Here is a 12,716-nt window from a genome sequence, read left to right on the forward strand (position 1 = left end):
CTTGAAGTGGGCGTAACTTGAAGTCTTGCAGGCTGCAGACAGATTCTATTGGAGAAGACATTTAACTCCATTTAACTTAACATTAACCCCCATCGGTGTCGCCAAACTGCTCCGTCTCCAAACCGTTCGTATGCATGGGTCAGAGTTTGCGTGCAGGTGCGCAAATTTTCCCGTCAAGTTTGTTTTTATAAAATCACAACTTATGCGTCAGAAGTGGGGTACGCCTCTTTCATGGCCTGTTTTTTTGCGTATGCAATGGTTATAAATGATTCCCCAGGTTTACAGTTCAAGTTGTGCTATATCTATGCTGCGTTCCAGTCCACTTTTAGACACGCACTTGCGAACTTCCCTAAGCACTTCCCCTCGGGGGAATCCCTGCCGCCATTTTAAAGTGCGTTCCACTTCGTGAAGTGGACGAGGGAAGTTTGTATGGACAGAACCTCACTCCCTGGAGCGAGTCTACTTCATGGGCTGCGTTCCAGTCCAAAATTGTCATGCCCTTCACTTGCTAACTTCCCTTCGTCTTGTTCACTTGGATGTACGTCATTGCTTATGTTGCACGAGTGCCCACTACTGGCGGAAACTGAATTGGCTGAATTGGAACGTCCTAAGCCCTTGATCACTTGGAATCAGCCATGGAGTTGATTTATTATTTTTTTTAAAATTTCCTTTAAGAATTTGTTTAATGCAGCATCCAAATGTATATAGGTGTGTTTGGGTTGCTTTAAATTAAATATATATATAATTAATATATCAGAGTTGTTTGTGGTGGTGGTGATTAGACGAGATCTGCGGTGACGTCACAATCGTGTTGCATTGTGGTATATAATATGGAGCTGCCTGAAGTGTACATTTGAAGTAGACTCGCTCCCTCGGACAAAATCGAGGGAACAAGTGTCTGTCCATATAAACTTCCCTTGTCCACTTCACGAAGTGGAACGCACTTCAAAATGGCGGCAGGGATTCCCCCGAGGGAAAGTGCTTAGGGAAGTTCGCAAGTGCGTGTCTAAGGCCCTGTCCCAAATGGCGCACTTCATGCGGACTTTCGGTCTCGTGGACTTAAATTGCGCGTGCTCGCCGAGTATACGTAGGCTGTCCCATTCAGCATTTTAACGCTCTGAAGTGTGCTCAGCAGCGCCCCCTTTGTACCCTTGAAGCGGCCTTCCGCGAAGCCCGCATAGATGCAGGCTCCACGCACTTTAACTACCCAGGAATCCTTGCGAAAGGCCAATCAGACAACGGATGGGAGGAGATTTCGCTCACGGACAATTGTTAACATGGCTGAGAAGTAAATATTTAAGTGTAATTATCATTACAGTTTTTATGACAAGTTTATACAAACAAACATTATGATCATCGGCCAGTGGTTGATGTCTCAAACACAGGCTAATAATAGCGAGCTGAATAATACGATCGCATTATGATTCATTAAATAAATAGAACAGAATGTCAGGGCTTTACTGAGTCATATATAAACACAACAACAATAGGCAGCATATTTCCCCGAACCTGTAGCTCCTGTCCATAACAACAATCAGACCGTCTTCCTGTTTCCGGCGTGACGATCGAGTCTGTCCCAAAAATACCTCTCAATGCGCCCTCGCGGACTTGCGCTAAGGGCCCTATAGGTCTGCACTACATGATGTCACTCTGAGGAAGTCCACAAGTCCGGAGTGTGCCATTTGGGACAGGGCCTAAAAGTGGACTGGAACGCAGCCCTGTACACTTCAGGCAGCTCCATATACCACAATGCAACACGATTGTGACATAGCCGCAGATCTCGTCATATCACCACGATGATATTTTTTTTTATTTAAAACAACCCAAACAACACATCTACATACATTTGGATGCTGCATTAAACAAATTCAAAAAAAAAAAAAAAAAAAATCAACTCCATAGCTGATTCCAAGTAGCCAGTAGTGGGCACGTAAGCAATGACGTACATCCGAGTGAACGAGATGGAGGGAAGTTAGCGAGTGAAGGGCATGACAATTTTCCATAATTTTCGACTGGAACGCTATGGCATGCCAGACCTACATCAAGATGTTAGGTCTGGGAACTCTCCATTTACATACCTCAATCCGAGGGGCGGGATAAACGGTTACCTTTCAAAATCCCTCTGCACGCAATAGGATAGCGCTACAACCAACCAGAGCAACGAACGGTTGTGGATGAGTGAGTCCCATGCGTTTTTCCACCAGTGGAGCTAATTGATATATTAAACTTTTGCCGTATCAGGTCGGTAAAACTCCGAACACATCTTCCTTTTTTAAGAATGACTTAAGTGACGTTCTCTTAACTCCAAGTCCTCCAGAGTCGCGGCCAAAGCCGATTCGAAAGACCGCTGCATCTTCATTGTTTTCAAGTAGCAGGAAAATCACCTATGGAAATCACGCGGAACGTCATGAACTGTGCCGTCATTGTGTTAAGCCCGCCCGCCGACTCTATACACGATGTGATTGGCCTGACCAGTTTTTGGTTTTTACAGCTCAAAAGCCTATGGAGAGTTACTAGACCACACTGGCTGCGAAATAATTTTCGCTGCCGCTAGGGTGCGTCTAGATTTCTAGGCTACTGGAACCAGTGGTGTAGTCTAGTTTTTTGTAGTGAGTATACTGTGATATACCAGCCCAACCAAATCCCCCCCCCCCAACCCCCAACCCGCCCCCCCGCCGCCCCGCCGCCACCGCCACCACCACCCAATTTTCTACTGTTTAGTGTTAATCGCCATCTAACTAAGCCAGTAAAGAGCTACATTTAGCCTTAGATGTTATATGAATATGGTCCCTGAAGCACAGGTTTTATCAGCTGACAATTAAAAGACTTAAACATTATAAGCACAAATAAATATTTACTTTTTAAAAACGTGTGTGATATTCCTTTAAAATTATGTTTTAATAGATTTGATTATTATTATTTTAAAAAGTACATCTTACTATGCAATTTCTTTCATAATTCCCTCGAGTTACTTTATTTCTCTCTACAAACTTTTATTTTGGTGGGTTGTAAATTAAAGACATTTGAGCTTCTGTGTGTTTTAATAAACTATTATTATTATTATTATTAGGCCTACTTGAAGTATACTCTACTGTGCAATAGTAATATATTTCTGTTATATTTTCATCAAGTTATACAAAACTTTGATTTTGACAGGTTGTCATGAAGACTAGTTTGTGAGTGTGTGTATATGATACGAATGAATGACGATAGTTTTATCAAATGAAATGGTAAAATTCTTGTGATGTGACTCTCATAAAAGCTCTGCGATGAAGTTCAAATGTGTGCATGTCCTCCTCATAGACGCTGAAAACACAGCGCGTCACGTGTCACGCGCGCTTCAGTGTGTAGTAGAGCACACATTGAGCGCTCATTCACAGAAACACGCAGAACATGCTTTAATATTCATATACACTTAGTACATATCGAGATTTGATTCATTGTATCATTACTTTTGATTTGTTCATTCAAAAATGGCCAAATTGCGTGACGTTACACTTTACAGATAAGTTACATTTGTTGCTGGATTCCGCGATTCGATCCGTGTCGCTGCGCAAACAAAGACGTCACGGCGGGCGGGCTGCGGGGTGAATTTATGAATGAAAGGTCTTTCACAAAACGATCTTGTTACGAATCCTCACGCTTTTTAAAGAGGGTATACGGAGATCTTTGACATTTCCTAGTGGGCATACGGAAATCCTTGACATTTTCTAGTGGGTATACGGCGTATACCTGCGTATCACGTAGACTACACCACTGACTGGAACGCAGCACTAGTTTCAATCGACGAAGATGTCCTCCTGTGTTGGACCTGATTATGTGCGCATGCGCAGAAACCGAACCGCTCGGTTGCCCTCTTGTAAACAAGACGACAGGAGAAACAGTAAACGGTGAGATGTAAATTAAATCCCATGTTTCTTTTCATTATTTCAACACCAATTTTATGATGGCTATATGTAGATGCAAATTATTTATTCTTGTTCGCGGCTCATTTAAAACACGCTTCGTTATTTGTCTATGCTTTCCAGATAGCTCTAGGAGCTAGCTAGCTATCCTTTGAACTGAGTCTATAATGTCCATTGATATGGCTTATAAATCTCTTTGTGTGCAGATTTTTTGTTAGCCTATTTCCTGCAATATAATATTTATTAATTTTATAATAAAATATTTACCTTGTAATACTCAACCAGCGTAATAATGCAAGGAGTGACTCCTGTTGGCCAGTTCTGTTAATAATGGTTATCTGTATAATCACTAGTAACTTGGTGCTAACGTTCAAATAGTTGTTTTTCTCTATTGGCTCCATTACAGATTTTATCAGGCAACAAGGAGTAGCTGCTAACTTAAAGGCACTTTTTCCTGTTACATACTGACTGTGGATATGAAAGGGTTAGTAGCAAGTATTACTGTCACTGATTAGAAATGATCTGAATATGTGCTGCACTATAACTACACTATGATCTAAAATATTGTTTTCAGACAACAGAAAAGTTCTGAACCTGATGTCAATGTTCCAGTCATTGAAGAAGGTATTATCAGATTAAGCAATGCAGTAATGTCAGTTTTAAAAAAAGATATTTTGAGAATTGATGTGTGTGGTTTCTTTTCTCAGGGGCAGTTGCTACTGCAGAGGACCCATCGGCAATCACAACTATTCAGTCTGCATCTACGTTTTCCTCGGAGCAGCCGATTAAATACCTCTTCAAGACAGAGGGAGCTGGGGGGCAGGTAGGGGAGCTGTACCCTCCCTCAGGGCAGGTAGGAGATGGGGAGGAAGGGTTATATTCAAACCTGAGTAAGAACTTAGGTCCAGTTTACTCCTGGTAGTGACATTCGTCTCAGTCATCTGATCACAAGTGGTCAGTCAAGAAAGACAGACTCACTTTTGCTCTCAAACATACCACAGTCATGACCTTTTGAGTCCTTTTGGAGAACAATTTTACAAATTGATTTGTAAAATACCATTGTCCATACCAGACAGATGTTAATACCAGGTTTAAACCAACCTAAATTCTTCCCATAGAATGTTCTTTCTGATGCACGATTCAGAAAGATTTAGCTGTGATCTCTCTTTTTTCACTTTAGGTAGTATGTACAGACGAGTGTAGTTCTGAAAGATTATATTGCATAACATAATTTTCCATCTTAATTTTCTTCAGGTTACATATCGAGTAATCCAGGTCGCAGATGGACAGCTGGAAGCTCAAACTGATGGTGCAACAGCTGTTAGTGTAGTTACTGGGTTTCCGGGTACAACACAGCCTGTCACACAGGTGGAAAAGCCTTTATTATTTTACCTGAAATAGATCATATAAATAAATCTGATAACAACTAACTTCATTTAAATATGTTTTTCAGGCGGTTTTCTCTCATTCAGAAGGCTTAGATGGAGATGGCACAGAAACCCATTACACGTATTATCCTGCTACTATTTCAGACGCTGCAGCAGGCACAATGGTGACCAGTGTTCAGGCCTCAGATGCTCTGCTTAGTCAGAGTGCTCCTGCAGGTACATCATTAAACCCTTTTCAATTTCTGTTATTTGCATGAATACACAACAATGCAACAGTTCTGTTGCAAAGCAGCCTGGATTTTTTTTTATATTTATATATATATATTTTTTTTTTTGCTCCTGCTTTAGGTCAGTTGTATGTTATGATGTCTCCGCAGGAGGTCCTTACTGGAGCCAACCAGAGGTCTATTGCACCTCGTACACAACCTTACAATGCGTAATGTTGCCTTTTCCAGCCTCTTAAAAGCACTCAGTCGTTTAATACATTTCTCTTTTCAGTTATTGCTGTTTCGCTATCTTTATTGACCACAGTGACCACAAACAATAATACAAAATAAAAATAATAAACTCAATTTATTATTTTGATATCAGTCTAAGCATGCCATTATTCTATTTTATATTAAATGTTAAAAATATAGTGTAATTGAGCTGTTAATAAACGTATGACAGGGTGTTTGTGGGTCTTAAAAATTCTTACCTCGCCCTTACACAAATTAACTCCTTAAAAAGGTCTTAAATCAGAGCAGTCAAGTCATAGCATTACATGTTGCATGCATTGCAAAAAATGAATGGGTCTCATTCACTAATAATTGCGTGGATGATTTCGTATTTGTACGCACAGGAGACCTTCTCACGAAAAATCTCTGCCTAATTCACAACACATGCGTACGCACATGCATTTGTTCTTAATCTCGTTCTAATGTTAGTGAATTTGGAGGTTTTTTAAATGAGCGGCGCGTGGATGAGGTTAGTCATTTGCGTAAAACACGGCCAAACCATCTTCGTGGTTCGTACACAGATTTCACGCACAAATTTGTGAATGAGACTCAATATCTTCCTCAGTATTTTTATCCTGTTTTCCAGTACAAATATCAAAACATCTTAAAATCAAAATACAGTTACTCGAGATCCAAATGTAAAATGAAGTCTTAAAAAATGTAACAAAATTAAGTTAATGCTTAAAACAAAAAGTTTTACAGAAAACAAGACTTCATATTTTATGTCTCCAGTAAATGCAAACAACTGGAAGACAAATATACTGAGGAAGAACATCACTTTTTTGTAGTGCGATCAGAAGATACAGTAAAAGTTATTTCCATATTCTAGTAGTTGGGTGCAGAGGTATTCAAGCTACTGTTTTTTGTAAAATGAATAAAAAGTAATGGATATCTGTTGTAAGTTGTATTTCCAAACTTTGAAGTGTTGCTAATACAACTCATTGTTTCTCCCTAGACAATTACATTTTGAATTCATGGATTAGCTTATGGTTCCAAAGAAGAAGAAAAAACAGTTGTAACACTTTTTCAATATTTGCAGTAAGTCAGAGGGGCCAAGAACTTCTAGAGATGATAAAAGGCGAGCTCAGCACAATGAAGGTAAAGGTTTTCAATTGAAAAATTATTACATGCAGTTTGTTGTGTAATATATTTTTGAGTGATTATTTTCAAACCACTTTACAGTTGAGCGAAGACGTAGGGACAAAATTAACAACTGGATTGTTCAGCTCTCAAAAACAATTCCAGACTGCACCATCGATCCCACTAAAACTGGACAGGTATGTGTTAGTTTTGTGAATGTAATTGTATCAGCAATATCTACTGTATGCCAAACGTCACATGAACAAACAGGAAAAGTCTCATTGCATCCGCTTGTCGGAGAACGTGTTACTGGCAGTAGAACTGACGGCAATATCTATGTACTTTTAAGGTTATCAGCTATCCTAGCTAGTTCTTTTTATTGTTGATGTTTTATTCGATTTAAATATCTTAATGTTAGAAAAAAAAAAAGCTTAGATATCAGTCTGGATATGTGATGGACATCGGTTATGCTCATCTTTGATCTGAGTAAAACGGCTCTTTATTTAACGAAGCCAAAGACCTGAACGATGCAACCTGTTTTACAGAATATGGAAATTTGTTGCACATAACCCCATTATATCTGCTGTTGTGTGTTACAGAGTAAGGGTGGGATTCTATCAAAGGCCTGCGATTACATTCAGGAGCTGCGACAAAGTAACAGCCGGTTAGGAGATGAAATGAACAGCCTTGACAGGTTGAGGATGGATAACCAGCTGTTACGGCAAGAGGTATTTTACTTGTTTGCATCAATTAGGGCTAAATCTTTTAAATCTAAATTTTTTAAATCTAGATTAAATTAGTCTAATAATTCAGTTGCACTTTAATCATAGTTTTGATCCTAGCTTAAATTTTACAGTGAACCTGAATTATTTTAAACTCCAGTTAAATCTCAAAGTGAATCAGAGGTAAAGGTTTTAAAACCTAATTTGTTATTTAAAATGAATTGGCAAAACCAAGATCAACATTATAGACAGACAGACACTATCGGATGAGAACTGAACTGAGCTCAATGTTGACATCACTGTTTTCTGCAGAGATACTTTATAGCTAAATTGAACTTCATAATCGATGAACTTTACACAGTTGCTGAACTGACATCAGATGAATAATAAGACTGAGTATTGTATTTTTTAGAGCTGCTTTATAGCTGAACGGAATTCTTTTTGCATCATTAATCATTATTTTTCTCTTTATTACTGTACAGCTGCTTTGAAACAATCTGTGCTGTATTTCCCAGAAGCATTGTGAGCCTAAAGCCAGGGACACACCAAGTTTTTGATCGTCAACCGACTTTTTCGGTCTGTTCTGCACCGTTGGCTCTAGTCAGACCATGTTGGGTTTTTTTGGTCCGATTCAACATGTAGAATCAGTGTCGGGCCGTCGGTTAGAGTGAACTGATTATAGCTGTTCAGTTTAGCGAACACAAGAATAAGAGCAAAAGTGATGAAAGCAAGCAAAGTCATGACGGCACAGACAGAAGGCTGTTCTAATTTTACGTCATCTTACCGGAGCATTCAATGCGCGAATATTTTCATAATAACAGGAGCGAGCGAAATAAAAAACGTGATCAGCATGATTGATATTCATTAGGTAAGCAAGCACTGCTCTGTTTATGGTTTGTATACCTGCAGTCTTAGTTTTGCTTTCCCTTTTTGAATGATGAATATATATCTGCTTAAATAGACAGTTATCTCCTTGACATGCTGATGCAGAACACATGTGCTAGTTGACAGTCTCCTGTAGTCCTTTCGGTGTGTTCAAGCACAGATTTTCTTCCCCAACGTTTTCTTCTTCTTTGGCGTCAAAGTTGATCGTAAACCAATTGCCTCAAAGGACTCAATGATCTACTTACGATGTCTATGAGGCTTAAGATGCTTTTGGGAAACGCATCCCTGTATCGTATAAAGCATAATATACAGTAAATAAAGGTGACTTGACTTGGCATGTTTTCCTATCTGTCTTTATCACTTTCTTTATTTCTCTCTTTTGTATTGTTCTCATTGACAGTTTTATTTTGTCTTATTGTTTTTTAAAGGTGGAAGATTGGAAATCTAAGAATCAGATTTTGAGGAACCAACTCCGACAGCACGGCATAGTTGCAGCAGCAAGTGCAGATTCCCAGTGAAGAATTCTAAGGATGTTGGAGTTTTGGAAATTTAGAACAAAAACATTCAGTGCTGGAGATGCACATATCTGCAGTTTTTTTAACAACCTTGAACAACGCATAATGCATGACTTACATAATGCAGTATTCAACCTACTGGTGATCAGTGGTGTGCACTTTAATCGCTTATAGAAAAGTGCACTTTCGGTCGTATTGCGGTGCCCCCAGAAGGCGATGTCAACCTAGGGGGACCCCCCATGCCCCCGGAACGTGATTTCGCCCCTGACCCAGCAGAGGTCTGTGCACGCCACTGCTGGTGATGATTCTCCATCAGGATCTTGCCTTATGTACATCATTTATTTTTTATTTTTTGCGTCTTCCAGCCCCCATACTTTAATGTAATTTAGCATTCATTTTTATGTACCAGGACAGGTCAGCAGAATTTGTTCATTTTGTACTTTTACTTCTAAATTTGTGAAAATTATACATGTCAAATATTTGTTATTAATGCATTTTTCATACTTTTCAGAAGGTTTTTCAATTTAATTTGTTCGAATAATGAGCATGTAAAATAACTGCCTATTAATGACAATTTACAACATATAGTATCATAGGAGATTTCACTATTCAGAGTGCTGAAATAAATAGACAAATTTCCCCTATGCCATTCTTGTAGACTCTGGTTTAAGAATGTTTTGTGTTGCAACACCTCAGTGTATGTTGTTATGTTATGCCATTTCACTTGTCAAATATTTAGTTTTGAAAATATATAGACAAAAATATCTCTGATTCCTGGAGATATTCTTGTCTATTTTTGTTAAATACCAAATATTTGGTAAGCAAAAAGGCACAAGACTTAGGGTCATGCAGCACTTCAGGCCTTAAAGAACCTGCTTTCAATGTTCTTAGACCTTCCTCTATGACACATGTGTCGAACTCCGCTCCTCGAGGGCTATTTTCCTGCGAAGTTTAGCTCCAACCAGCTCTAAAACACCTACCCAGAAGTTTCTAATAATCCTGAAGACCTTGGTTAGCTGGTTCAGGTGTGTAATTAGGGTTGGAGCTAAACTTTGCAAGACAGCAGCCCTCCAGGAACTGAGTTCTATGACCATGGACATTATGGCAAGCCATTTATTTCTTAAAACTAACAAGGTTATGTTTTTCTAGTCCTTTTTTAAATTAATAGAAAGTAATCCAATAGTGACTAATATCGTTTTACATTTTACTAGTAACCATTAGATACTTGTACAGAATTCCAATGGTGGCTGGTGTATTTATACTAATTATGTACTAGTACAGTGGTTCCCAATCCTGGTCCTGGAGTACCCCAACACTGCACATTTTTGATGGCCCTAACACGCATATGAGGAGTTGGAGCAGGGCTGGCAAACTCAGCCCCTGGAGGGCCACAATCCTGCAAAGTTTTGTCCCAGCCCAGCACCAACACACATAGCTGTAGTTTTTAAATGATCTTGAAGGACTTTAGCTGGATGAGGTGCTGTTAATTAGGGTTGAAGCTAAACTCTGCAGGGCTGTGGCCCTCCAGGAACAAATGCTGTGTCCCAATTGACCTATTATACTATGCCCTAAAGGTATGTACTGTTTTTGTGAAGGAAAAAGTATGTGCATGATGTTTTTGAGTGTGTAGCAGAATGGTAGGCAAGCTTTAGGCAATACTACCTTGTCATAATTTAATCTTTAACAGAACGTACTGTCGCTTAGTTATGTGCATCCTGTCACTGTTTAAACTGCCCTGTCAATCATCTGGTCACAGTTAAAATCCTCCACATTCAATTGAATTTAATGTCCTACCATATTGGAGAGATATTAGCAGGTTCATTTGCCAGTCGTAGGTCTTTCATGTGGAGAATTGCATTTAAAAGTTAATGATGAAACATCTTTAAAAGTTCACAGTGTTGTTACAGATGAAACATAATGTGGATTACATTGATTTTTTTTTTTTGTTAGGTTAGATACTAATTATTATTCACTAAAACCCCTTAACTGTTGGTCTCAGACATCCGCCATGTTTGTAGTTCTTTACACTTGTTATTCGTGTTTGTAGTTCTAATCGAATCCTCGTACAACACGCAATGGGTTTTGGGCAATATTAGTCATTAAAGTGTGCATGGATCTGCACTTCGAATTCTAACCAGAAATAGTAGACCCTCTGGGTATCTTTGGAATACTCATTTTAACATACTACGATTACAGAGTTTCTAAGGCTGCGTTTACACTTGGCACTAATATACGATCACCGTGATCCGATTAATCTGGACACGCTGATCGGATAACATTCCGATCAGAAGCGCGTTTACATTTGTCTTTTCAATATGTATGATAATGTGGACAACATCCAGATACAGGTCGCATGTTGTTGCCAACGCAGCCTAATACGGTGAAATGGTCTACTACATTAGTAGGCTACCTGGAAGAGAACTAGTAACAGGAATGCGAACCTGGAACAAATTTAGTTAACAGCACTAATCAGAAGTGAATAGGGCGGGGTATGTATAAAGTAACCATTCTGACTAGTCATCATTACTTATAAAGCTATCATCACTGTATAGTCAGTCCCGGCGCCATGGGCGGGCATTGGGGGGCCTGGCCCGCCCTGTGAGTCACTAGTGCCCGCCCTTTATCAATAGGCTACTGTTATCAAAAGTTATCCTTTTGAATATACATAACTCCTGAATAAAAATAAAAAGTGTTTGGTCTGATTTTTTTAAAATTGTAAACGGATTGATTGGTTTGTCGATAGAGAGCGCGGAAATGTATGTGATAGCGCCCGGTCTTATTAAGCGAGTCTTTGAGTCATTCATTCAAACGTTTCGTTCAAACGCCATAGAGAAATGCACATTTCATACGGATTACATGAGCAGGGAGCAGTCTATAGTCTGTTTTCTTTCGTTTTGAATTGTTCTGTTAAAAAGTAGACATGTCTGTGAGGCGAGTAGGCTACCTTAGGCCTACACTGAGTTTCGGTTCAATTGCGACGAGCTCCAGTTCACGCGCTGGCGCCTCCAGTTCGTCATTATCGTCTGCTATATTTACTTCTTATTTATTAAATCCATCCAGGCAATTGGTTGATGAAACATTGATTAAAATTAAGATACAATTAATACAAAACGAAATTCACTTTAAATAAAGGTTTTGCTTTCTGTTTGATATCTCTGTGAAAGTTTTAAAGCATCTTTTAGTGCCGCTTTTTAGAGCGCTCACGTCCGTAACATTGTTTTTTCCTCATAAATGCGAACACGAAAAATAAAATGAAATGAATATTTTATGCTCTGTGGAGACTACTGTTAGCCTACTCATAATTTGTATTCTGAATACGTAATACGTTGTATTACTTTGAATGAGTGTTTATGCTTTCGAGGTTTTTAAATAAGCTTGATATGTGTTTGGGAAGATGTTTATGTTTTGTTGACATGTCGAGTGTTTTTGGTATTATATTTCGTTTTTTGGCTAAACAGCACAAGACTTTAATTAAGTAACGTTAGCCATTCGTGCTGCTGTGTGATTTAAAGAAAAGTGCGCTCTTGCTCACACGATCAGCATGGTGATCTTGTGTTTTCTCCTAAATAAAAGCTCAAGGGTTTATTTCTTACAAGTGAAGAAATTAGGACAAAAGTAGTGTAATTGTCCTATTCTATAGCTTAATATAAAATGCAATGTAATGTAGACTGAGACTATAATTAACAAGATGTTTGAGCCCTCTTTAGGTACAAGTCAATGCTTT

The 12,716-nt window shown here is 38.9% G+C and overlaps 1 protein-coding gene across 4 annotated transcripts; it reads left to right on the forward strand.

Moving 5' to 3' along the window:
- Positions 1-4,350: 4,350 nt before the first annotated feature.
- On the forward strand, positions 4,351-9,238 carry usf1 (upstream transcription factor 1). 4 transcript variants are annotated; one of them, XM_056263331.1, is made up of 10 exons: positions 4,351-4,389; positions 4,480-4,529; positions 4,613-4,758; positions 5,160-5,273; positions 5,359-5,509; positions 5,642-5,729; positions 6,830-6,888; positions 6,973-7,067; positions 7,470-7,598; positions 8,906-9,238. In XM_056263331.1, the coding sequence occupies exons 1-10, from the start codon at positions 4,382-4,384 to the stop codon at positions 8,993-8,995; spliced, it is 930 nt and encodes a 309-aa protein (XP_056119306.1). In that variant the 5' UTR covers positions 4,351-4,381; the 3' UTR covers positions 8,996-9,238. The 4 variants fall into 4 exon arrangements, with proteins under 4 accessions (XP_056119306.1, XP_056119308.1, XP_056119307.1 ...); XM_056263333.1 differs by having other exon boundaries at positions 5,642-5,696; XM_056263332.1 differs by having other exon boundaries at positions 4,613-4,728.
- Positions 9,239-12,716: the final 3,478 nt, after the last annotated feature.

The sequence above is a fragment of the Rhinichthys klamathensis genome, unplaced genomic scaffold, assembly GCF_029890125.1.
Source record: "Rhinichthys klamathensis goyatoka isolate OS25496 unplaced genomic scaffold, OSU_Roscu_1.1 h1tg000206l_1, whole genome shotgun sequence".
In the NCBI taxonomy this organism is placed as follows: domain Eukaryota; kingdom Metazoa; phylum Chordata; class Actinopteri; order Cypriniformes; family Leuciscidae; genus Rhinichthys; species Rhinichthys klamathensis.

Excerpts from the sequence above, each read along its gene's own strand:
- usf1 (XM_056263331.1), top strand. Across the intron at positions 5,510-5,641 it reads TAGTCAGAGTGCTCCTGCAG|GTCAGTTGTATGTTATGATG; the intron begins GTACATCATTAA and ends CTCCTGCTTTAG. Across the intron at positions 7,068-7,469 it reads ATCCCACTAAAACTGGACAG|AGTAAGGGTGGGATTCTATC; the intron begins GTATGTGTTAGT and ends TGTGTGTTACAG.